At 37.7% G+C, this 27,496-nt stretch overlaps 1 protein-coding gene across 11 annotated transcripts in view; it reads left to right on the top strand.

The window, feature by feature from the left end:
* Positions 1–27,496, top strand: part of LOC138765025 (synaptotagmin-B) — a 228,141-nt gene that overhangs the window by 173,943 nt on the left and 26,702 nt on the right. For 7 of the 11 annotated variants that reach the window (XM_069941654.1, XM_069941659.1, XM_069941655.1 and 4 more), the window contains 3 exons: positions 870–1,037; positions 2,684–2,851; positions 4,798–4,915. In XM_069941654.1, the coding sequence (XP_069797755.1) occupies positions 870–1,037; positions 2,684–2,851; positions 4,798–4,915 (454 nt within the window). Of the gene's footprint in view, positions 1–869; positions 1,038–2,683; positions 2,852–4,797; positions 4,916–8,358; positions 8,504–9,741; positions 11,243–17,372; positions 20,269–22,401; positions 22,556–27,496 lie in introns of those variants that run through there. The other 4 variants (XM_069941660.1, XM_069941662.1, XM_069941661.1 and 1 more) reach the window with 4 other exon arrangements.

Here is a 27,496-nt window from a genome sequence, read left to right as displayed (position 1 = left end):
GACAGTGTGGGATTCGAACCCTGCTCCCGATCACTGGTGCTGTAAAGGCCTTTTGCTAACTGTTGCACCAACCTCCCTCACCACCATTCAGGACCCCAAACAGTTCTTCCAAGTGAAGCACTTGTGAATCTGTAATGGTCATCCACTGCATCCGGTACTCCCATTGTGCTCTCTTCTACATCAGAGAGATTGGGTGCAGACTGGGAAATCACTTTGTTGAGCACCTCGGCTCTGTCTGCTTTAATAACGTGGATCTCCCAGTGGCCATGCACTTCAATCCCCTGCCCCATTCTCTTGCTACCATGTCTGTCCATGGTCTCATGCACTGCCAGACTGAGACCTCATTTTAGCTCTAACCGATGGCATTAACATAGATTTCTCCAGTTTCTGTTGTACGCCCCCCACCCCTTCTTCTTCCCCTTGTCACTTTTCCTCTAGCTCTGTCTGTCTCTCTCTCTCTCACTCTTCCCTTTTCTTTCTGTGTCCTCTCACAGAGCCAAAATTAATTATCACATATCTTAACATATATTGTCAATACCTTTTGACTGTTGTTCTGGACTCCTTCCCCTGCCATTATTCTGTCTTTATTCAGATGCTTTCCTGTTTGTTGCTTATACTTCAAAGAAGGGCTCAGGCCCAAAACATCAGTCATGTATCTTTACCTCCTATGGATGCTGCAAGACCGGCTTAATTCCTTCAGCACTTACTGTGCTTTTACCGCAATCACAGTGTCGGCAGACTCTCATGTTTCACTTCTTTATTTACATTCAACTAAGTTTCCATTGAAAGACCTGCTTTCTACTTTGTTTAATGATAAAATGTAACATTCAAGCTTTTTTTTTAATGCCTACTCTCCATGTCTTTTACAGCTAACAGTGGGAATTATTCAGGCAGCTGAACTCCCTGCGTTGGACATGGGCGGAACATCTGACCCCTACGTCAAAGTCTTCCTGCTCCCAGACAAGAAGAAGAAATATGAGACAAAAGTTCAGAAAAAGACTCTAAACCCTACCTTCAACGAATCCTTCGTATTCAAGGTAAAACTTGCAAGCGGACAGCAAATAAACTAACTATCAGTGTTGCATAAGTTACTCAGGTGATTTGTGTTAATTGCTTTTTTAAAAAAAATAAGACTTGTTGCTTCTTAGATGCAACACATGGAAAATTGTGAAACAATACACAAAACTGTTGGAGGAACAGCAGGTTATGCAGCATTCAAGGAAAGCAAAAGGCAGTTGATGTTTTGGGGGCCTTCAACAGTAATCTAGAACCATTATGCTGTGTGACCTGCTGAGTTGTTCGAAGACTTGTGGGCATTGTTTCAGTTCCCCAGCGTTTGCACACTTCTCGTCTTCTCCTCAGAAAACACTGAAAGTTCACTTACCTAATTCTGAAATGTTCAGGAGGTACAATCTAGTATTAATTTCAATTTCACAATGATCATTGCTTATGGAATCTAGGTGCAAACTAATTATGTTCCACAAAATAGTCTTGTGCATTTTCCTCTCTCCTGAGAGTATGTTAACCAACTGGCACCTCTGTAGCTTTTTATATAGAATTCATCAGAGTTAAATTATAATCTTTATAGGAAAGTCTACCTCCTACTTTAGCTTATCCTAAATAATTGCTTTTAATATTGTCTCGTACTTCTACCCTAATTGCTCGTGTTGTATTATGACCAATAACTTGATTGATTGAAAAATACAACACAATAATTTTATCTGTCATGTAAAATAGCTATTATTATTTAAGAAATTATTTCCACTTTATTGCCTTCCTCTAATGCAGTCTCTCAGGATCGAGAACTTGCTTCCAATCCTGTTCTGAGGTGGCATGAGCCTTATGTGGCACAGAGATAGTCCCATGGAATTTAATGAGTTGTGCCTCAAATTCTTCATCTGTGCTCTCAGTGTGGGAAGATCTGAGAGGGATTACTAAAAATGAAGGTTTATTCTACTATGTGTCTCTTAGTCTTATGAATAATGCATCTTTTGTGATCCACCAACCCAGCAGAATTATCCCCCCTACGCTGTGATAGTAATAGCTAATGAATGATTACACCATACAAAAAAAATCCCACGTAAAGATCTGAAATAACACTACCCAAGTTCACCATGTACCTTCAGTAAATAATTCATTGCATTATGTCCTTCGGATATGGTAGTTGCCCAAATTATATTTTTTTTCTGCTTCACAAAATCAAAGTCAGCTTTGCTCCCCTTTGTTCAAAATCGAAGAAGGTGCAAGTGTTTTCTGCGCAAAATGGAGCAAATCCAGGTCAGCATAATTAATACAGCAAGATAGTTTCCACAAATGAGCAAACTGACTTCTCCAAGTTTTCCAATAAGTGTTTGCATTTGATGAGATGCCAAGCAACAGGCAATCCCAAATCTATTTAGGTAAAATGGAGATAAGCCCCTCTAAGCTAGGTATTCAAAAAGGGACCAAAAGACCAAGAAGTGCTTTGTAAATCATGATGGAATAGGCAGAGTGATTCTACAAATAATTGATTTTTATGGAAAATGTTCTCAATGACATTTCATATCCAAACGAATCCCAGGAGTTACTGGATTCCTGATTCAAGGCAATTTGCTTCAATCATAACGTCAAGTGTAATAAATCAGGACAAAGTAAATCTGCAGATTCTCTGCCATTTTGAACTTCAACCGATTTTTATACCCAGGTTCCATATCAAGAGTTGGGAGGAAAGACGTTGATGATGGCAGTTTATGACTTTGATCGATTCTCCAAACATGACTGCATTGGTCAAGTGACAGTTCTGATGACCAAAGTTGACCTTGGGCAACAGCTTGAAGAATGGCGTGATCTGGAGAGTGCTGAAAAAGAAGAGGTAAAGTGTTTTGTATCAGTCTGTCAACATTTGGAAAGACAATAGTGCAGGTCAGGCATGATTCAGGCTACAAATTGCTTTCATCCAAACTCTTTCAAAGGTTATGCTTAGAAAATTATTATGATGTCTGATCAAATTTCAAATAATTTAAGAGGATAAATTCAAGCTTTAAATTTGAGAAAATTTTATTGGTCCACATAGACCATCAGAAATAGGAGCAGAATTAGGCCCATCTAGTCTGCTCTAACATTTGAATCATGGCTGATGTACATTTTCTTTCAACCCCATCCTCCTGCCTTCTTCCCATAACTTTTGACATCCTTACTTAGCAAGAACCTATCAATCTCCGCTTTAAATATACCCAAATGGCTGAGTCTCTCCAGCCATCTGTGGCAACAAGTTGCATAGATTCACCACCCCCTGGCTGAATAAACTTCTCCTCATCTCTTTAAAGGACACCCCTTAAATTTGTGGTGTGGCTGTTTCCTCTGGTCCTAGACTGTCACAGTGGCTGGAAACTCCTTCTCTACACCTTTTATTTCAACCTAGCAAATTAGTGCTTGATTGTATGGGCCTTACATCTACACATTCAATGGATTAATTCTACCAAATTAATATATTCAAGTCATTGTTAACTACAAGTACTTTGGGGAGAAAGTGAAACAGTTGTGTGACAACTGTATCCAAGAACAAAACCATTTTAGCTCATGATCCACATTTGAACAGAAGAGATGGAGGCAAGAAAGGATTAGGAGATCCAAATTCTCCTTGTAACACCCAGAGGAGTAGTCCTGCTTTCCAGAATCAAAAAGACCTAATAGCAAGTTACCTTTTCAAATTTATTTTGGCCATTTTCTTCCCACTTTTCAAATTCCCCCCACCCTGTCAAGTTCGGCCTCTGGTGAATCTTCTGAATCCAGAAATTTAATTGTGGCCTGCTAACTTTCCTGACTGAGGTTGACTTTTTTCCCTATGAATCGTTCCCCCGAATTCCAGCATTTTCAGCCTTCTGCTACACAAGTACTGGCATTGTTCATGCCATTTTTCATGGGAGGTTATGGTACATTATACAAATATGGTAAAAAAAATGAGGTTTTTTTGTGGTAGTCCAGCGCCCATCTGCTCCTCCTAATCTAATATATTTTTATTTTTAAATCTAATTTTAAGATCTTCATTTTTCAGTGGTAAACTAATTCTCAGAACACATTCTGCCCAAGGCACAACTCTGAAGAATATCAAGGAGCACTTTTTAACGATCTTTAAATGATTTACATTTTAAAGCACTCCCAGACTGGAGCTGCCTCAGGTCACACAGTTCATCTTGAACAACCTTAGATGGAAACCAGAAGACTGATACGTCTCGAGAAGGTCGCAATCTTCTACACACAATATTCTGATTGCTTTCAAAGGTTTACTTGCCAGGGTGTGTATGTGTTTTTTTTTTAAAAACAGGAAACCATTCAGAGTTTAAATTCAAACATAGAACATGGTAACAGCTCCCTTCTGCCCAATTACACACAATTGACCTGGAATGGTGTGAGGAAACTGGACCACCAGGAGAAGACCCACACAGACGCAGAGAGAATGTACAAACTCCTTGTGGGCAGTGCAAAATTCGAACCCCGGTTGATGGTGCTGTAACAGCATTGAGGTAGCCACTACACTAACCATGTAATCCACACTCAACGTGGGTCTCAAACCCATGACCTTGGGAATAAGAGTTGCTTATGCTATTGTCTAAGTTGGCTGGGTTTGTCAATTTGATAGCTATGATGTATATTTTTACACAAAATCACACACAGAAAGCCACTTCCAAACTTGCCTCAACATGAGACCTTTACAACTAAGGGAAGACCCTTGCAGTCAAGCTTGACTGTTCTCAAGCCCTGCAAAGATATGGACATTTTGAAGCATTCTAAATGTATTTGCCATTTTTTTTCCCACAGCCAGAGAAACTAGGAGACATTTGTACCTCACTACGCTATGTTCCGACAGCAGGAAAACTAACAGTCTGCATTCTGGAGGCGAAGAACCTGAAGAAAATGGATGTGGGTGGACTCTCAGGTAAGGATAAGGACAGCTCGTATGTAAGTGTCAGGGTTTAAGAGAATCATTAGAAATAGCAGTAAGTGCACAGACATGTTGCAATATATCACCAGCTGTACATGAGGAGAAAATTGATTGCACACTGTATAGAGTTCTCAACTCAGGAACTCTTCAGTTTTTTTTCCCCTTTAGCTTTCTGAAAAAAATAATCAAAATATATTACCAGTCACCAGTTGGAAAAGAGCAGCAGGCAGCTGATAAATTAAGAATTATACTGTGGCTGAGACATGCTTCTGGACTCAAAATATTCTCAATAATAATTTGTGTGGACATTTGTCATTTGAAGTAAAATGAGCTGTGTCATAAAAATTGGTTTCAAATCTTATACGAAAATTCTTTAATAAATAAAGGAAAATAGTCCAGCTTTTTATTTGCTGGTGAATTCATGTTTTGTGCTTGGTGCCTTCCTTAAAATAAAATTATTTAATTCACCTCAAGAAATTTCTAAATGCTTTGAAATCCGACTGGAAGTAAAATAATATTCAGAATTATTTCAGTAAAAACATAATGCTGGAGAAACTCAGCAAAGATAAGCGTTTTGGGCTTGAGCCCTTCATCAAGGTATGGCAGGTGCACAAAAGTGAACTTTCTTACCTGCAAAAACTCAAAATAAACCTAAATTCATTTGTTAAAAATGTCTCAAATGTAATTTGCTTCTTTTAAAAAATACAGAGAATCTCAGGGCAGATTTAGTTTAATACTTATTTATAATCATCCCTGATCACAGCGAAAACGTGGAGGTGCCAAAGGAAGAGGAACAAACTTCAGTTTCAGTAACAGGGTGTTCAATCAGACAAAGGGATCACCCTATCAGAAATATTCCCTAAGTTCCACCTTGTCTGTGACCTCAACTTATTTGTTTCTTCTCTTTCCTAGTTGAGGGATAGGGTCTCGTACCCTTTTTCCATGTTTCCTGACCTGCTAAGTATTTCCAAATGTTTTCAATTATTATTGGGGATTCACTTGTTGGTAACGATATTTTAAAAATGTCAGATCCTTACCTTTATAAACTGAGCCAAGGATTAACAGCAAATAACTTCTACCGTGCCTTTAAAAATCTGCTGAGCCTTCAGCTAGAGTCTATTTGGCCTTCCTTTGATCAGTATAATTAAGCACAGAATATTTTGTCCATGGAAGTGGAACAGTTGATTTGGCATTGTGATAACTGCAGATTTATTCAATGAGGAGAGACAAATTGCATTGAAGACTGAGAAAGATAAACATCAGTAAAAGGGAGATGGGAAAATGGTAATTTCTGCCGCATTGATATTATAATGAAATGCAAGTGGCTCGCTCCAAATATTTTCCTAACTACAATCAATAAAATTATGGAAGAATGAAAATAGTTATGGTTTCACAACATGAATCAATGCTGCTATTACATCAATAAAATGGAATTTGAGGCTTTCAATTGAATCATTTAGTCATAAGAAATGAATGTGAAGATGTTATTTCTTTTTTGGCCATCAAATTGGAAAGAGGTAAAAGTTGCAAGGAATTTAGCAAAGTGAAAGTATTGGCATTTTCTGTAAGCTCTGAACATATTCATATCATGGAGGCCAGAAAATGTATGCAAAAGAGTTTTCAAGAACTGTACCTTTCCTAAAAATAATTAAGTGTTGATGAATCAAGAGAGCATTTGAGAGACATTGATAAGGACTAGAAATATTCACATATGAACATATCCAACAGGAGGACAACAAATTTCTGTGATTTGATTGAGGATCTTGTCTAGACAGAATGCAAAGAAAAGTTAAGAAGCAGATGAATAAAGGGGTTCTATGCTCAAAGAAGAGCTGGCTGTGGTGCAGCCAGACACAATCCCACAAGGGGAAAAGGAAGGGTATGGAATGCAGGATGATCAAAAATGATGAGCTGAAAGTGAAACAGGTAAGGAAAGGTTATCACAAATGTTGACTTCAGAATTTTGTCAAAGACCAAGCTGAATGGCAAAAGTATTATAAAAGAGGATGTTTGAGAATAGATGTGGTTAACATAAAAGGAATATGACAGGTAATGAGGCAGACAGCAAGAGACTTCAGGAGTACACAGACAGGCTGGGGAAAAGGGCAGATTTCTAACCAGCAAAGTGATTCATTTTGCTGCTAAGAAAAAGGCGAGGTGACATGAACCAATTACCACAATTTTTAAAGACTTGAAGGAACATGGTGACCTGAATGGGGATTTGTTAGATGGCGTGGAGGGGGAATACAAAGGGACTTACGCTGGCAGCAAGCAAGCTCAGGAAGGTATTAAAATGCGGATGGTATTTTTGACATTATAGTCAGATATAGAGAGAGCAACAATAAGATGGGATTGACAAAGCTTTATAAAAGATTGATTATGCCACAACTGGAGTCTTCTAGCTAATTTTATGCTAAGCTGTTGCAATCTGTCCCACAGATATTTAATGGATGAAATTATTTCATTCTGTGGAAAGAATGGAGAATCTGGGGCCATTCTTCTCAGAGCAGAGAGGTTAAAATTTTGTCAGAGCTTTGAAAACTTTAAAGAATACCAATAATTAAGGAGTAATTGCTTAATATTACATAAATATCAAATGCCAGCTGAAAAGTTGACAGATGTTGATTTGGTACAAACCTTTAAAGGTGCATTGAATAAAATTTTCTAAGTAAAATATGTGTTGTCTTATGAGGAAAATACAGGAGTATGGGATTAATTGGATAGCTCTTTTGTACAGGTTCAACACTGATTGGCCTCCATCTGTGGTGGGTTATAATGTGAATCTTCAAAAGAAACTTCGGAAATAATCTTTAGATTATTTGAAAGGTCTGCAATCTTCTCACAAAAGCAAATATGATGGTTAATGGTAAATACTCGCTATTAGAGATATTTAAATTATTATGATTTCCATCATCTGGAAAGCTGATGTGTGTTGGTGGGTTGTATTTCAGAGTTTAGAAGTTGCAACAATAGTGTTGACATGCAATCAGAAATATGTTTGAAGATTTATTTTCTATATGGATGTTCAGAAGTATGCTTAAAAGTTAACCCTTTAGGTCTATACCAGATCAGGGGTGCAGTACTTTAAAAAAAAACCCTTTCACATCGAGTGCACAGAATTACACAAGAATTATTTGCAGAACTAATGTTGGGGTTCTGGGATAAGCGATGAAAACCTGAACATATCCTTCTTTGCCAAATATTCTTTCCAGAGAGAATGGAGGACAGGATTTCATTGACTCTGTGAAAAGATCAGGCAGGTAACTGAAGTAGCCAGGGTGGTCTCTTGAGGGTAATAACTGATACCACATAAAAATGGCTTTAATTGATCTACTCCCTGGCATGTTTGATGAACGATTGTTGTATTTTGGATGGATCATGTACATTGACTCAATATTATCTTTGGCAACCTTCTTCTCTTTACCTAATTTCTACAGCTGATACTCAAAATCTGGAAACACTCCAGGTTGATCAAGATCAGCTACAGGTGCTGCCTGGCCTCATGAGTGTTTCAGCATTTTCTGCTTTTCCCTTGTGGTCAAGCACTTCTAAGCAAATCAATTTATTTTCTAGTTGTTACATGTAAGTAAAGCTCATTTTCTACTGTGGGTCAGTGAACCTGTTAATGATAATTGGGGATCAAACCGGTATATTTGCAAGCATATTGCCACTGAAAGACAGAAGTAGGTTTTCTGTCCATTCTCAAGATTAGATCCACTCCAGATGAAAACTTTATTTTAGGTGTGACATTGATTGAGGATAGTTATGGTTACAGTAACATATCCTCCCTATTCGGGCATAAGAGATGTGGTTGTGAACCTGCCTTGGAAGTTTCTCTCTGCCAAAGTTTAGAATGTCAGCAAAGACATTCTCTTCCTCCTGAAATCTTGCTTTTCAACTTCTCATTAGCCTGGATTGGTAGCAAGATTACTGTGAGATAGATTATAGTGTCACGGACAGAGACGTGGTTGAGTCAAAGTGCTCTTCTATCATGCTTCTTGGTCCATGAGGTACATTTGCCTCCATTTTTGGTTTGGATTGTTGAGAGCACAATAGCTCCTGTTAAATTGCCGGGCAATCGACCCATTAAATCACCAACCCGGTACTCACCATAAGTATTGCCGAATCTGCAGATTGCCTGGTGACGCACGCTGACATCACTGGAATAAGCGGGTCGGCCATTTTCCTGTTCTGATCACCTGGGAAGTTTAACTGGGTCAGGGACCCAGTTGGGTTCCGACGGGATTGACAGAGTTGGACCCTTCCTAACTGCCACATAACTGGGGCATTAACCAGAAACATTGCCCGGTTAACCCCATTTTACACAGCAGTTTGAAAGGGCCTAATGACTGCTAAGCATTTTCCTTAACCTGTAGATTTTGCAAGGAATGAAAAATCAAATTCAAGGTGACTTTTTCAAACTGCAGACCTGAATTATATACTTCTGACCATAAGATTAACAATGTACATTTAATTTGATGATATGAACTTTGTCGTATTGTAATAGCGAGTGTAATATGGAATGTAGGAGTATCAATGGGTAGAATTTAATTATGGATGATTTTTGAGTCTATTACTAGTGATGATCTGCTAGCCAGCTGGGAGGCACATGGGACTTCTGCAGGTTTCATTCGTTTTGTCACATCTCCCACCAGCAGCTCACACATTCTAAGAACTGGATCATTCACTTAGTTGACACAAACCAGAATATGCCCCAAAGATGGAATGTGTCTTGCGCAGTCGTGATGGGGAAAAGGGTATTTTCAGAACATTGGGATTTTTTGTGACTCACTTAAATAATTTGCCTCAATATCTTACAGAAAGAATATTTTGTTGATTGGTCTGCAATGAATACCGAACACAACTCCCCCAGATGAATGAAGATGCCTAAAATGTAATTTTTGCTAATTTGATTGCAGGTAGTTTACATGAGATTGGGGCCACTTCTGCCCACTTTCCATCTAATTACAAGGACACATTTCTTAAAATAAATGTAGCCATTTCAGCCCATTAGTCTGTACCGCCCAATTTACACCCCTGGTATATTTTTAATGGCAGAAGGAAACCAGACCCCCCAGGGAAAACCCATGCAGATATGGGGAGAACATACAATGTCCTTACAAACAGTGCAGGATTCCAATTGCTGCCGCCGTAAAGGCGTTGCACTAACTGCTTCGCCAAACGTGCCATTCATTCCAGCCAGTAATCTATTCAATGCTCAGTTAAACTTTCTGTATTGAATTCTCAAGTATATCCCAGGTGAAAAGCAGACAGGGTCAGATCGATGGACTTCTCCTACACAGCTCCTATTTATTTTCTTAGATTGACACCAAAGTCAGGTCAGAGTGCAATAGTAGTGATTAAAAATGAGAAATGCACCTTTCTGCTTCTGAAGATTTGCGGTCCCGCTTATTTCTGAGAGTTACTGTAGAAATATTTGGTGCGGAATTAATGAATACAGCTTTGCTTTCATATTCAAGCTGTGCTTGATAATGCTTACAAGAGGTGAGTTGCATTTAAAAACTGATGAATAAAAGGATATGTAATAGAAATTGAACCAATCCATGTATTGTGATCAAAAGTGTCTCAGATGCCTCATATTCCCTGCATGATACCAAAGATATACAAATCATTTTAGGATAATAACCCAAGGTCTCAAATTCACTGCATTTAAGTGATAGAGGGAGTTTGCTCATGGCAACAGACACAGCTTACCCAACGGGTTGCTTGGAGGAGGGTGGGGGTGATTGTCTTCCTGTGGATTCATTTGGGGGAAATACATCTGCACTGAGCACCTCCACTAGAAGCTGTCTCATTGAAAACGATAGCTACATACACAACTTTGGCTGGGTGCCCATTGAAGAGGCCCTGAACAGCAAAAGGCCCAGCTGCTGACTTGCTCATCACAACCAAAGTATCCTGGAACAGGTGTTAGGCCAAACTCCTTTCTCAGTCATCTGCCTGGAAAAGCTAAAAAAAACCCAAGCCTGATGAACTTTGCAGTGAAGGCTAATGATTACATGGATTGGGTACAGGCCATTTCATTACAAATTAGTATCCGTTGAGTCCAATTAATGGCAAAAAGAAGTGTAATGGATACCAATTTCTAATTCAAAAGGCATGTGGGTCAGAAAATTGAGAGTGGCACTTTTATATGGACAGTAAATGATTGAATTAACTATTGTATTGTATTGAATTCTATTGTATCAATAGAACTGTGTAAAAAAAACAATCATTTTGTTCTAACTCATCGAATAACCTTAAATTGACAGTACAATTCTTCTGCCTTGTATTCTGCTCTTTTTTAAATGGTTAAGTTGCCACTTTATTAAAAAAAAAGCAGTCTCTCACACATGGAATCTTCTCTTGTAGTATCATCCTTCTCCATCAGTTCAGTTCTTGAGCCATTTGGGAATTCTCTTTCTAAAAATTATATCAAGATAGAAAATATACACAGACAATTCACCTTTTTTTAATGTTAAATTCCCTCTAGTCTATGTGCACCCATTTCAACAGTCTGTGTAGATCTCCCTGAAGTCCTTTACTTAAGTTGCATCTCATTTGCAAATCTGAAAATAATGTCCTATTTAAGGTGAGTTCAAGTTCATTATTATCCCACTGTACATGCACAACCAGACAAAACAGCGTTTCACTGAGCATATTATACATACATAGAACACTTCAGCACAGAAAAGGCCCTCAAAGTTGTGCCGACCCATATGTCCCTCGTATTAAACTTACCCTACCCCGTAACCCTCTATTTTTCCTTCCTCCGTGTGCTTGTCTTAAGAGTCTCTTAAATGCCTCTAATGTATCAGCCTCCACCACCATCCCTGGCACCCATAATTCTGTGTTTAAAAATAAAACTTACTCCTGATGTCTCCTCTAAACTTGCCTCCCCTAACTTTGTGCATATTTCCTCTGCTATTTCCCATTCCTGCCCTGGCAAACAGCCGCTGGCTATCCACCCTATCTATGCCTCTCATAATTTTGTAGACCTCTATTAAGTCTCCTCTCATCCTTCTATGTTCCAAAGATTTGATAGAGGTTTACAAGATTATGAGAGGTATAGACACAGTAGATGCAAATAGGTTTTATCCACTTAGGTTGGGCGAGATAAATACAAGAGGTCATAGTTTTAAGATGAAAGGGGAAAGATGTAGGGGGAACGTTAGGGGAAAGTTCTTCACTCAGAGAGTGTTGAATGAGCTGCCATCCGATGAGGTGAATGTGGGCTCGATCTTGTGTTTCAGGAATAAATTGGATAGATGCGAGCAGGTCAGTGGACTAGCAAAATGATGGTTGGCACAAACTAGACAGGCCGAATGGCCTGTTTTTTTCTGTAGTATAGTGTTCTATGGTTCTAAAGAGAAAAGCCCCAGCTTTGCTAAACTTGCCTCATAAAATTTGTTTTCCAATGCAGGCAACATGCTAGTAAATTTCCTCTGCATTCTCTCCATGGCTTCCACATCATTCCAATAATGAGGTGACCAGAACTGAACACAATTTTCCACGTGTGGTCTTATCAGAGATTTGCAGAGTTGCAACATGACCTCTCTACTCCATATATTCTGCAAATACATAACATATTTCTCTCACAGCACAAAATAATCACAGTCAGACACAAAAATATTGGATAAAATATGTACAAATATTCTGGAATAATGTATTCAGTCTCTTTGATAAATCACCCAAGATCTAATTGTAACCCTTTTTCCAAACCCTGAATAACTGCCTTCTTCTGATCTGAAGAATTCAGCACTGCCTCCTGCCCTTCATGCAATTTCATAACCCATGCAGGGCCTATCCCTTTAATTCTCTTGGGCTTATGGACTTTTACACTTGAATATCATCTTATCTATTATGCCATTAAGAATTTAATTATTCAAACATGAAGTGGATTCTACAAACCTGTCTGATAGACAATCCATTCAACTCTCAGTACATTTTCTCTCTACCATCAACATGGGTGACATCATACCAGCAACACCTCCCAAAACTGCAATCAAGAACAATGTCTGCACAATGACCAGACACACACTGCAAGTTCTTCTCCAAGTTACACATTTTTTAAAAATTATATAACTTCCATTGACATTTCTGGATCTAAATCTTGGAAATCTCACCTCAACTGCACCGACAAAAGGATTATTGATCAAAAATGTGAACTGTTTCTCCTTAGACACTGCCTTATCTTCAGAACATTCCCAGCATTTCCTCTTTCTGTTGTAATGCTCACTGGCCAGTAGACGTGATTAATCCAAAGATTACTGCCCTCGTGCTTGAGTTCTTTAACCTCCTCCCTACATTCTATAATTTTACCTGCAGCCTCAAAATCTGTTTCCATCTATGAAACTGCTTGCAAAACTGGCCAGGACATTTGGTCATTTCCCTTCCTCTTGCAACTTTTTTTCTGCACCTGTGCAATGACATAATTTAGCCTCAAATGTGGGAGGCATCATGTCACACAAGATGAGAATCAACAATTGCACCAATCACCATCTGCCCCTCACTCCACAAATACCATCTGACCAAAGTATTTGTGTGTTTTTGGTCTGTCCCCCATAACCAGTTATTTTCTCTGGTTTACTTTGAATTTTCCTCATTCTAGGTTCTGCTATTTGCCTTTAGTTAACATTGAAAATCAATTGAAGGGTAGAAAATTCTCAGAGAATTCTAACACTATTTTTGCCTTACCTGATGGATTGTTAACCACTGTATAGTTTTTGGGATAACCACCTTCTGGAACTCCAGGAAATTCTTAGCCTCCCATGTGATGAGCAGTGACACCAACTCCTCCTCAAGCTCATCCCTGAAGTTTGGCTTCGCACAATTGGAGATGTGTCCCTCCTTCGTGGAAACACAAAGCAGATCCCTCCTGGAACAGGATTCATGGGTGGCAGATATTAGATATCACATTATTTTGCTTTAAAGTTTATAGATGTAACCCTTGTACAATTTTTGTGTCACCTTTTGCAAAGCTAAGGCTTAACAATCCAAATTTTTATCCTGACCTCTGACGTTGTGTGTATATTATGTTCTCCCCACAAACATGCTGGAGAAACTCAGCAGGTCACCCAGCATCCATAGGGAGTAAAGTGTAACCAACATTTTGAGTCTGGGCCCTTGGTCAGGTGTAAGCAAAAATAGGTAGGTTTCTGAATATAAACATGGGAGAAGGGAGGGAGAGGCAGGGGGAGGAGCATAGGCTAATAAGTAAGAAATCATAGATGGATAAAGGTGGGAAGGTAGAAAAGAAAAAAAACCTGAAAAACAATTGGGGAAGAGGGTTGAGGATAGCTCTCTGACAGGAGAAGGAAGGGAGTGGAGGAAAAGAGACAAAGGGATAGGGAAAGAGAGAGAGAATTGGAGGAGAAGGTCAACAGAAAATGGAGGTTGATGTTAATGCTGTCTGGTTGGAAAGGGTCAAGGTGTAATATACAGAGGGTTGGAAGGAAAATCAGAGTGGCTCTGAAACACCTGTATAAAAGAATAATGGGGGGAATAGAATTGCTCTGAGAGCAAGCATTGGGTTGAAGGGCCAAACTGCCTCATTCTATCTCACAAGGAATTAAGAAAATTGAATTATTTTAATGGAATTTAGACCCAACAAATGTTGTAAATTATAATCTCATCCTCAGATCTAATTGATGTTGATTATTCAGTTTAATTAACATGTTCTTTCCACTTTGATCGATTTCCCACTCCCACTCTATTTCTATTGCGTTACATTCAGCTTCAGCCCACTTCGCTCTAATCTGTACCTTGAAAAGACATTAATCATAACTGATTTATCCATTCATTAATACACAGTCAGACTCCAGTTGCAGATGCTTGTCAGTTAATAGGTAAAAAGTATTATATTTCTCCAGTTCCGCATCAAAATGTTCATTATGCAAATAATTTCTATGCTTCATCTTTAAAAATTCCAAACTGAAACAGTAATGCTTCAATAAGACCTCTGCTAATTTTACGTTGCTCATATAATATTTTTACTGTTGTACACCCACTGTTCTTAAATCCTTACATCAGTAAATCAATATCGATATTATGAAAAAAAATATTTCAGAGATAAGGAACAGCTTCACAATATATTCACAAAATTCTATAAATCTTGAAATATTTTAGTTTTATTCAATAAAATCAAAACTCTAATATCTCTAGGGTAGAAAGGCAAACTCCACTCCTAACTGCAGCTCCCTCCACTCAAAGTTTTACTGAGGGAGTATTGCACCCAGACCCCCATCATCTGTTCTCTTAGTTAGTCCTAAAACATGCCCTTTGAGAAAAGAAATGGGAGTTATTTCTGGTGTTCAGTGCAAAATATTCTTAACTAGTACTACTGGTTGATAGTCATTATTATGCTCATACCTGTCAAACCTTACTGTGATCCTTCTGCAGCCGTGTGGATGAGTGACAATCTTTTTTGGTGTCGTATTTTCCCAAATGGGACATGAAATGCACTATAATTTTATGTTTGCCTGAGAAAAAAAAAGCCCAGAGAATCATTTTTGTATGTTTTTAAGTTAAGCTGAGCAGACAGTGAACAAAATTCTTATCCATAATCCTCCCTCTGTCACTTAATTTACTTAGCATCAGAAATTATGAATCCCATAACATCACCACAAGCCAAATCCTGTTTCAAATTCTGAATCTGATTGCATATCTGGCTAAAAAGACAAGAGTGGTTTTCTAGCGGTGTGATTCTGTGATGGTGGGAATTAAACTTCCCTGATGGGCACTTACTCATAACAAAATTAAACTAAATATAATTCTTTTTCACTACAAACAACAAATCATGTTTGACAAACTGCAACCATCCACTCCGGGATGGAGGAGGGGAAGAATTAAGTATTCAATGGAAGAAGTATCACATCAGTGTGAAATCGTGATCTTGAATAAATATGTATTGAACAGTTTTAAAGCAACTCCCCCTGAAACCTTATATGCTTACATCTAAAAAGAGTGGGGGGAAAAAGAGGCAATGAGGCCTCCTGATATTCTTTTGCCTCTCCTAGAACCTCCCCCACTCAAATTCTCATCCCCACCTTTGGAACCTCCTCTTGCAAAATTACAAAATCAACATTAACTTGATAGACTGTTAAGTTGCAGGTAGAGGATTATTCCTCTTGATGCTTTGACTGAGTATTTTTAAGAAATTGTGTTTGTCAGGTTGGGGGGCGGGGGGTGGTGGTTGAGATTTAAAATAGCAAACTAGCATCTAGTGGACATCTTATCCTGACTGACATTATGAACAGCTTCCTCTGCATTCCGACATTTAAGAACACAGCAATCCACAACGTAAATGTTTCCACAAATTGTAGCCTTCCAAGGGCTTTGCAATTTTCAAACTATTTGCAAACAAAGCCCAGTTTTATTCTAATATCTTATACATACTTATGTTCTGATAAGAAGGAAAGGTAAAAGTAAAATGATTTTGGAAATACAATAGAAAGTGCTTGAAGCCTACAAAAATCTATTTAATTCTTTATGGCAGCAACAACTGGAAATTATTAACAGTTTACCAAGCATGATAGCAGCCGGATGACAGTGAACCTGATAGAATTTATTTTTCTTCCACTAAAAATCATAGCTTCACTGCCCTATACACTATTATAATAAATGAACAAGATAAGCAAATGAATAAAATCTATTAATAAAGTGAAGTGAAAAGATGCTATCGTAATGAGATTGTGATTACTTCTTGTAATTACAAAAAGACAAACTGACTTAGTTTCCACATACAGTAGAATAAATCTGTAATTATGAGATTTAAATTTGCTTTATTTAAAGAATAACAGCATTCATTTTAAATTTAAAACTTTCAAAGAAAGCTATTATGGAATGTTGGTTTATGTATTGTTGATGGAATTTAAGTTATTATAGCTAAGAAAATTAATAATTCTGTGCTGCATAATGAATGTGTAAATCATGGGTACCATGGACGGCTTCCTGGATGAGAAACCCTTTTGCATTGTGCAAACTCTACATACTCTTGGAGCCTTTCATGTTCTAGTCCCTTTAAGTAGTTCTCTATGTATCCATCCCCATTGTGATCCTATACCTATGGCAGAAGACTGCAAAAAGTGACCGACATACCCTCATCCATCAAGGGCACTAACCTTCTGTGTGAGGTGTGCTGCCTCAACAAGGCAGCCAACATGATAAAAGACCCCGATCACCCTGGCTATGATCTCTTTTTACCACTGGCTTCTAGCAGAAGGAATTCAAGCCTGAGGCCTAGCACTTCTAGGTTCTTTTCCAACATCTATCTCCTTGGAACCTTTCCCTACTACCTCAGCACAACATTACTCCACCATTGTGCATTTCTACACCATCACCCAAATGTGAATAATTATTATTTATTTTGTCTTTCTTTTATGTTTATTAGTTATTTTTTCTTCCTATGAGTTAATTATGCTTTCAGTTATTGTTAATATTTTTTATATAGGTGGGAAAATGGAGCAAGCAAGACTTTCCATCTCTACATTGTACTTTTGTAAATAACAATGAACTCATCATTCATTCTGTTCCAATCTCCACCCACTGCCAGAGTCATCAGGACTACCCATTTCCTTTCATTGCCAACTCAACAATTCCCTGATCAAATTTCAGTTTCATAAAGTTTATGGGCCTATTCTGATTGACACAGAGTTTTTTGGTGCATGGGACTATTGTATTGATCAATATGAGGTCATCTGTTCAGCTGGTAAGGATGAAAGATATGAAGATATATTGCATAATATACTTGTGTAACTGATGTAAGAGCATTTCGCCTACTTCCTGCACTGGATCCAAGTGTGTGGAGTTGACTGTTACCTCCTGTATTGAATATACTTTCTTCAACCCTTACATCATAACATCTGCTGAGAATGCAATAGACTTGATGTATGCCCTCTTTTACTACCAGTCTTTGATGATCCCTTTACAGTTCAAATTATGGAATGATCATACCAGGGGTATGCACCAGGGATAGCTTTAAGAGGTGCAAGCTAGCTTTAAATAAGGTCAGGTGCTAACGCAACACAATTCTTATGGACGCACATTACCAAGGATCAGACTGGAAAGTGTTGGCTGCTTTGAAATGAGGAGGCAGCACCAGGTTGGAATCCTGTCCAAAATTTAATCAATTGCTGTGAGTTAATTATACACTACCATCGCTTCACTTGATTACAGAGATTAGCCAGTTTGACTCCTGTCATGTTTACTGTTTTCAGTAGAATTGAGTGTTCACTGTAGCAGTATACTGTCAATGTAGCAATAAAAAGATAGTTCTTAATGCTTTGGTTAGAATAACAAGGTAGTTATTTTTTTCCCAAATTTTTAAGATTATCATTGAATCAAGTCAAAATCTAAAGTCTAAATACATGGGAATAGCTGTGTGTAGATGGAATACAACATCAAGCCCCATGCACTCCTTTTTACTTTCACCTTTAGTATGACCGGTGAATTATTTTGGCCATCTAAAATTGATAGTGTGGCCAGCCAATATAATTCCAGATGTGCATCCCCAAAAATCACCCCTTCCACTCCTCTCCTTCCCAACAACTTTTGTTTCTCTCCAACCTTCAAAATAATACCCGATTTCAACCCCCAAAAAGATGGAACAACTAATTATTTCACAGATCACTAATGAAACTATTTATAGCACAATTTTCTTACACAAGTCTATAATGACCCTCATCAAATGAAAATAATGAATGTCCTTATTTGAATGCCAATAATTTATGTGAAATGAGAGTGGTGCCTCTTGACAATTTGTGTTGTCTGGAGCCATTCCGTGAATTTAATCCTCAGTGAGGACATTTAATGTTTTAGTAATAATAGCATTCCTCAAAACCCCTCCTAATGACCAGAAAAATAAAAGTATAGTGACATTGTATTTTTATTGAGTAAATTATGAGATAACATTAAATTGAATTAAACAAGTACTTAACGATATATCCAATAGTTTATAAATGAAACAGTTTTCTTCCATTTTCAGCAATTTGTTGACTATATACTATTTAATTATTGAGTTACATGGTTAGCGTAGCGGTTAATGCAACGCTATTACAGCACCAACGACCTGGATTTGAATTCAGCGCTGGGTCTGTAAAGGAGTTTGTACATTCTCACTGTGTCCACATAGATTTCTTCATGTTGAACCTGTTTTCTCCCATGCCTCAAAACATACAGGGTTTATTGTGGTAGTTGGGCAGCACAGACTCATGAGGTGGAAGGGCCTGTTACCATGCTGTATGTCTAAATTTACAATATAAAATATTGTTGCAGTTTATTTTGAGCAACCAATTTGCAGAGCAAACTCCAAATAGTTATCAGAAAACTTAAACAATGCATTATTTATTGTAATTACTGCCCAATAATTATGTTGGGCTAGATCATATTAGACTCAGTGTGTACTTTGTGGTCACTAACCACCACTTTTGTATTGTCCAATATTTGCGGCAACACATCTGCAAGTGCACCACTGGCATCAATACTATGGCTGTCCTGCTGGGCAGGGCAAACATAAGTAGCGACTAGGTTAATGCAGTTGTCTTTATCATCTTTTGGCAGGTCAACCTATCAAATGCCATTTCATTATTTTCAAATTTCACTGATAATGATAGATATCAAGACAGTTGAAAAAAAATATTAATATGAATCAATTAAAACTGCCACTGATTAAAATAACCAAGGTCAATTACTTCATTCAAATGAAAGCCTATCATGTGGGCAGGTACCATAGTATATTGAGCCCCTCATCTTATTAGGTTATCTATGGAATCAGTGGTAAATTTAGGGATTGGGAAAGAGAGCACATACACCCACATCTGACCTCAAACCTACTCCCTGCTTCCTTTTCCTAGTTTGCAGAAATGAGCATGTGCTGGCACATCCACCACAAACGGGCCACCCCAACATGCACAGGAGAACATTTTACTACTGTCTTTGGGGTCATTTAGCTCAGTGCAGTAAATTGCCAGTTTTCTCTGAGCTGGAGACAGTTGCACATTGCCTAGTTAAATGCTAATTCAGAGAATAGCACTGGCTTTGAAGGTTTTTCTAATTTACTAACAACTAAGTTTAATGATTTTCTCTAATCCTTTAATGGAGATTGTATCTTAAAATCAGGTCTGCATATGGTCCTAAAGTCTGTATGTTTTAGCATGTTCTCATTTAGTTGATTTTGGAATGGCGTGTATTGAAAATGATCTTAGCTTTTAATGAGCAAACCTTTACCTGTTCTAAATGAAATCCTTGGAAACTTCATCACTAATCTCTGTCCTTTCCAATCCACTGTTCTACAATAAACCATTTGCTGTTGAATATGCCCAGTCATTCAAATAAACCTCTCTCAGGGCTGCAAAGTTGATTTTTTTTGGAAAAATATGACTAATAACCTTGTGTGAGGCATTGTTGGACATTACTTTAGAGTTGGTAATTGAGGCACCTGATAGTGAGAGCAAGAAAAACAGTAATGCATATTGGAATTTTAAATCATTAAACCATTAAAATTTTAATATGCAATCAGTTGCATGCCAATTTAAAATTGTTCCATTTAATGTTTACTGATTAATGCTAATAGGTTACAAACCAGACCTTTTCTGATCTGTCATCCTTTGGATCATCTTATTCTGTAAGCACCTGTCACTGAATTTCAGTGTATCAACTCCTAACCTGGTACCATCCATCACAAAGTTATCTTTTTGATTGATTTCTTTGGAGTTAGGTCAGAAGTAAAAGTAAGCCAGTTATACCTGCTCCACCAAGAAAATAGGATTATACCTGATCTTTTCCAGGCCTCATCTCCTACTCTGCTCCAATTTCCTAAGGATCTCAATTCTCTAATCTTTCAACTTCCTTTTAAGTCCATCGTCCTCCAAAGAAGGGAATTCTGGAGGTTTACCACCTTCTGAAAGATGTCTTCTGCATACCTCCATTCTAAATGACTGCCCTCTAATCCCCTTGTTACCACTTCCATTGGAAATGTCAAGAAAAAGATGGCTTATGTGGGATGGACCATGTCAAAATGTATTTGTAGATTTGCATTTTTTCCTCTTCATTTTGCATGGATTGGTAACTTCCAAGTAATTCTGAGAACCTTGATCTTTGTTCAATGACAATTTACATTCCTTTCCCTTCACATATTAACTATGTAACATTTATCTCCTTGTATCTCCCTGCAATCATCAAAATTCATAATTCTAAGGAATGTCCAGACTACTGAGTCCTCATGTTACTGGGTTTTACATGCCAAGAGATTCAAGCATGGGTTGTAATTGGTGGTAAAAGTTGATAAAATGTCCATTATTTTAAAAGTACAAAATCAGTAGAGTTTTGTAATACAGTTGTTACGTATCAAGAGTACTGAACCATTGTTCCAGAGAAACGAGTTTAAATCACAACATGATAGCTAGGGAGTTTAAATTCAATCAATAAAATAAATCTACCATTTCCACAAAATTTATTTCAGCTAAGGTAACCATGAAACTATTGGATTGTTACAAAACCCCTCCTGCTTGACTAAAGCCTATCGAGGAATGATATATGCCACCCCTACATTGTCTAGCGGCCATGATTCTCAACCCACTACTACCATTGACTCTTAACCTTCTCCTCAGATAAGAGATAATTGAGGATGGGAAATAAATGTTGACCCATCTTGCAACCAAATAGCAAATTATTATCTCACCAAATCAAGGTGTACAAGTTTGTAGTTACAAGCAACCCCCTGTGTTGAACAATATTGTTTATGGGTTGATTTAGTTGAACTTTCAGTTCAGCTATAAGAATTTTGGTTGACTCCCTTTCTCACAAGCATACCCTTCCTTAGGTAGATGAAACAATATTCATGGTGCAATCTGAAATGAACAGGTTGCAACTCCTCACATTGGTAATCGATGGGGTTATTTCCCTTTAGTAGCATTTTGGAAGGATCATTTGTGACCTGTGAATTGCATGTGCTGGTAAGAAACATTGAGAAAGTTGAATTTTGGATATGAGGTTCAGAACAGGTGATTGCTTTGCTGGACATTGTTCTAAATGCTCATTCACAGTAACACGCCAATGTATTTCTCATTGTTAGTATTGTGGACATGCAGCTTGACATCAATGGGCCATTTTTTTTTAAATTTTATAAGAAAATAAAATTGTTAGAGCTAAACTATTTCATACAATAGGAAATCAAATCAAATCTCTAAGCTTTCCAGGGCTAAAATACAAATGCATAAGCTTCAAGGCAATTTGTGGTTCAGCAGACAAAGCCTGATTATCATCTCACTCCAGACAATCACATCATTTGCAGAGAATCAGTCAAGTGCCTCAAACTGCCAGGAGTCACCAGAATCATTCTACTGATTTTAGCAAACAATTTGAATGGTCTGATTTCACAACCATTGAAATAAGCTGGTACATTTCATTATGGTAGTGACTTTGAACGAATATCAGCAAACAACAGGGGAACAAAGTCTGAATGATTTTTTTTTTCTTTTCAGTCCAGGGATTAAAGTCGTGCGTGACTACACTGCAAAATGCATAGAATTCTATACTTCCACTGCAGTATAGATAAAACCAAAATCAATTTCATAAAGGATGACTTAACGAGGATTTTTTTCTCACTGTAAAGCCAATTAAAATTATTTTCCACAGTGTGCTTTTACAATGGTGGGCGTGTGTAGTTCAGCCCCTGAAAGAGTTTTTGATTGAGTGGTCCAAATCGCCAGCAATTAGGAGAATCTTCGCTAAATTGCTCTTTTCTGTCTTTCCCAAATCCAGAAGTCAGGTGAGCACTGGTAATGATGACATTGCTTACGAATGCATTCCACTCTCCATCAAAGATAGTGCTTTGTGTCCATTGTTTTCCATTTAATTTTAGGTGTAGCAGAAGATACCAGCAATATCTGTTCACCCAGGCATTATTGGTTTGCAATTCCCAGTTTGTTTATAGGTCATTGAACCCAACAGGAGGAGGCTGTGACATCCATCATGTCAGGTTAGTTTTTCAAGAATCATTGAGGGGTCCCCCTCCCCCCTTTTGAATTAGAGCCTGTCCGTGTCGACCAATAAAAAAAGTGACAAAATAATGAAAAATATCATCCCTCCACCATTCAGTAAGATCATGGCTTATCCAATCTTGGCCTCAAGACCATTTCCTCCCCATTCTCCTGTCATTCAAATGTCCATCAACCCTTGCCTCAAATATATTCAATTGCTCTGCTTTCTGAGGTAGAATCCCAAAGAATTACAATCCTCTGAAAAGAAATTCCTTTTTATTTCCAATAAAGTGATGTCTCCTTTCCCATCTCTTTGCATCAGCTTGCAGTCACACTCCATTTATTTTATAATTTTATAAAATAGAGGAAAGGTTTCAAGGATATGCTCAAATCCTCCTTAAAAAATGTAGCATTCTCACTGACTTTTGGGATTCTCTGATCAAAACCACTCACAGTGGAGAAGGAACATTCATCACCCATCAGAAAAATCATGTCTTAGCAGACCAGCTCATTAACAACCCACCTGCATATTTCCTCGGACACCTTTGGACCCATCTGAAGAGAATTTGCAATGCACCTTTTCTCATGTGTTTCATTTGGTCTGAAGAGTCAAAGCACAAGAATATTGATTTTTTTTTTCAGTTCTACCCATCTTTCATTTAAATCAGTGGTTTTCAAACTGCACCTCCCCCCCCCAAAAAAAACTCACATTTCACCTTAAGCAATCCTGATGCCACAAGTGCCCTGTGATTAGTAAGGGATTATTTAAGGTGGTATGTGAGTGGGAAGGGAAGGTTGTGAACTACTGCTCTGGACCCAATTGTTACTGAAATATTTTGCTTGAGAAAAATTGTCATTGGCCCATTTCCTTTGCACATAATAAGAAAATTAGTTACGATTAAAACAGTGGTTTTCAAACCTTTTTATTTTCATTCACATTCCACCTTAAGCAATCCCTTACTAATCACAGAGCACCAATGGTATAAGGATAGCTTAAAGAAGAATGTGAGTTTGGGGGGGTAGTTTGAAAACCACTGATTAAAAAAAAATCAATTTCTTATACCTTAACCATATATTGGAGTATATCTCCATAGTCTGTGGTTTTTATATTAGGAGCCATCTCACCAACCTAGAATAACAGAAGAGACAGGCAAATCTGCATAATGCTGTCAATTTTCCCATTGTTCTCTGATCACGTATCTTGCAGCCATGGATTGAGCTTTGCTTGCCAGAGAAGAAAGGCGATTATATATTAATGCAAGGAGAAAGCAGCATGAATGTCAACATTAGGATATTAAGTTTGGTCTCATATGAGTTTGCTGTAGGTCTTCTCAGATATCTTACTTCAGTGTGCTTTGCTTCATCGGAAGTCCATTATTAACTGCACTTTTCAGAGACTATAATTAACCTATTAAATATTTAAGGGAAGAGCGAAAATGTTTGGAGGGGATTTAAGCCAGAACTCTTTCACCCTGAAGGTAGTTGGAATCTGGAACACATGGTCGAGGCAGAGATTCTCAGAGCATTTCAGAAATATCTGTACTCAAACTTCCAAGGCATAAAAATTAATGAACTGGTAAAATGGGACTAATATTGATGATCAGATAGACATGCTAGCCCAATGGCCTGTTTCTCTACTCTACATGACTCCATAAGTTTATTTCATGAGATATGCAGAATGAATCCCATGTCTTCAAAGTGATCAGATTTTGCTGCTACCGGTTAAAATGACAGAGGGAATCTTCCTTCCAATTATGACCAGAGTAAGGTCTAACCCAGTAGTCCAATGGGCTCATCGATTAAAAAAAAATAAAGTTCTAAAAGTTGCAAAAGAGTATTCACATTTAAATTCTGTATGAGAACTACTTTCAAAAATGTGCAACTACCAAATGCTTACCAATAAAACTGCAGACATGATTTCTTAAAATAATTTGCAACAAGATACTATATATATTATATGTATATTCAGATGTGTGTGTATATATATTTATATGTATATATATATAAATATATATACACACACATATATATATATATACACACACACACACACATATATATATATATATACACACACACACACATATATATATATATACACACACACACACACACATATATATATATATACACACACATATATATAAATATAAATATATAAATAAATAAATAAATAAATATATATAAATCTCTTGGTGCCTGCCACATTGACCACCGCCAGTGGGCTGATATCACCTCAAACCGTGCATCTTGGCGCCTCACAGTTCGGTGGGCAGCAACCTCCTTTGAAGAAAACCGCAGAGCCCACCTCACTGACAAAAGGCAAAGGGGGAAAAACCCAACACCCAACCCCAACCAACCAATTTTCCCCTGCAACCGCTGCAACCGTGTCTGCCTGTCCCGCATCGGACTTGTCAGCCACAAACGAGCCTGCAGCTGACGTGGACATTTACCCCCTCCATAAATCTTCGTCCGCGAAGCCAAGCCAAAGAAGAAAAAGAATATATATATATATATGAGAAAAAAATATATACATCTGAAGGCAATTAATCTCACTAGACTAAATCATATCTACTTTTCATTATAGTTCTGATCTGAACTGATGATGATCAGTTGAAAAAACAGAAGAAAATCTTAGATTGTAGAGCATTACTTTGAGAAATTAGAATATTTGGATCCTACATTGAGGCCTCATTGTGATAATAAATCAATGATTTAGGAGCTAAAGGGAAGTGAGGTTATTTATTGAAAAATATTTTACTTTAGTTTAATATTTGAATTATATTCTTTTCACTTATTAAAATTATTTGCGAAGTCTCTGTAATATCTCTGAAAACAACTTTACAGTTAAAGACACGAGTGTATCCTGCAAAGTTGTAATAAAAATCCAAAATACACAATTAATTTTGTGTCTCTCCAATGTAATATATCTCTCCATTATATTGTATCATTCCCTGTGGGGAGAGGGAGGTGGGCAGAAGGTGAGTGAATGGAGAAACACAGATTCCAGTAATAGTCTTAAAAAATATTGACTTTAATCCTTTTGCAGAGGAATCACGTACCTATTTGATAATGTGTCTATCATTAATGACTAGCTATCCGTGAGCATAAACTGTGAGATGTAGACAACAGCTTTACAGAAATTTGAAGCATTTTAGGGGGTCTAGTGGAAAATGTGAATGTATTAGAAATTGGTCAGTGAATGATGGGAAAATAGTGCATTAAAACTTAAGAATATGGCATTGGATTATTCACTGATCACATGTTCATGTAATATCATTGAGCTTCCTATGGTACTCCAAATCATCAGGGCTTTACTCATATCATTAACTTACATTGTGTGTGTCCAAGGCCCTCCTGGTCGACTTTGGCACATATCTTCACAGTTTCTTCACCAAGGGTACAATGAAGTTTCAGTTCAAGGTTCCCACATTGTCATGTAATAATACATAAAATGTAATATACATGATATATTTCAACTGTTTTCTACCGTATGGCAGTTAAAGGGTCACCATGAGCTTTGTCTGGTTTCTAACAAATAGAGAAAGAGAAGTAAAAGAGAGTCCCTTTAGATTTGCAGTCTCGCAAACTCCTGTTCAAACCATTGGCAACCCCAGCTCCAGGTCAAAGCCTCCAATACAATCAGGAAGCCTTCAGCACCCAAGGACCTTCAGGAGTCTCTCTCGGCTTCAGAGAGAGAGAAATTGTTGAATCCCAATTTCCTGAAATATCAGAAAACCGTGGTCTACTTTCTCTTCTGTTGTATTGTACCTGAATAACTCTACAATATATTCCAAGTTGACGGCCAGCCATAATCCAGCATAAAATATAGTACTGTACTCTAGTTTTCTCTAAATTATGCATCCCATTCACATTCTGTTCATCTTTTACTTGACAATAAAGCCCTGTGTTGCACTCAGTGACCTGAGTTCAATGCTAACTTCGGATGCTGTCTACAAACTCCAATTTGTACCTTCTCCCTGTAACTGTATTGGATTTGCTAGGTGCTCCAGTTTCCTCCAACATCCAAAGCTATGCAGGTTAGTAGGTAAATTGATCACTGTCGATTGCCCCTAGTGTGTGTAGATGAATGGTTTGAATCTGAGAGGTATTGATGAGAATATAGGGAGAATAAAAAAATTAGATGAATATAGGATGAGTGTAAATAAGGAGACTTGGGGGTTGGTTTGCTTGCTGTATCTCACTGCAATTTGTTAACTCTATAACTCTGTCACCTTTAATGAGTAAACGTAAATTAGGGGTGAGTTGATGGGATTCTGGAGAAAAGAAAAGGATTGAATATATGTGTTGCTTCAAGATTCTGCCTGTGTGATGTATGGAGTAAAACTAGTTGTTATTAGAGTGCATGAGGACCACAATGTTTCCTTTACAAATGATGTGGGAGAGACACACACATAGATTAGGGAGGCATGGTTAACATAACAGTTAGCACAACACTGTTACAGACCCAGTAGCCCAGGTTCGAATTCAGCGCTGTCTGTAAGGAGTTTATATGTTCTCCTCATGTCTCCATGGTTTTCCTCCAGGTGCTTTGGTTTCTTCCCACCGTTCGAGAATGTACCAGGGCAGCATGGGC

The sequence above is a fragment of the Narcine bancroftii genome, chromosome 5 (assembly GCF_036971445.1).
Source record: "Narcine bancroftii isolate sNarBan1 chromosome 5, sNarBan1.hap1, whole genome shotgun sequence".
NCBI lineage: Eukaryota > Metazoa > Chordata > Chondrichthyes > Torpediniformes > Narcinidae > Narcine > Narcine bancroftii.
Note: the sequence above shows the minus strand (reverse complement) of the source record. Positions and strands in the feature narration are given on the sequence as shown.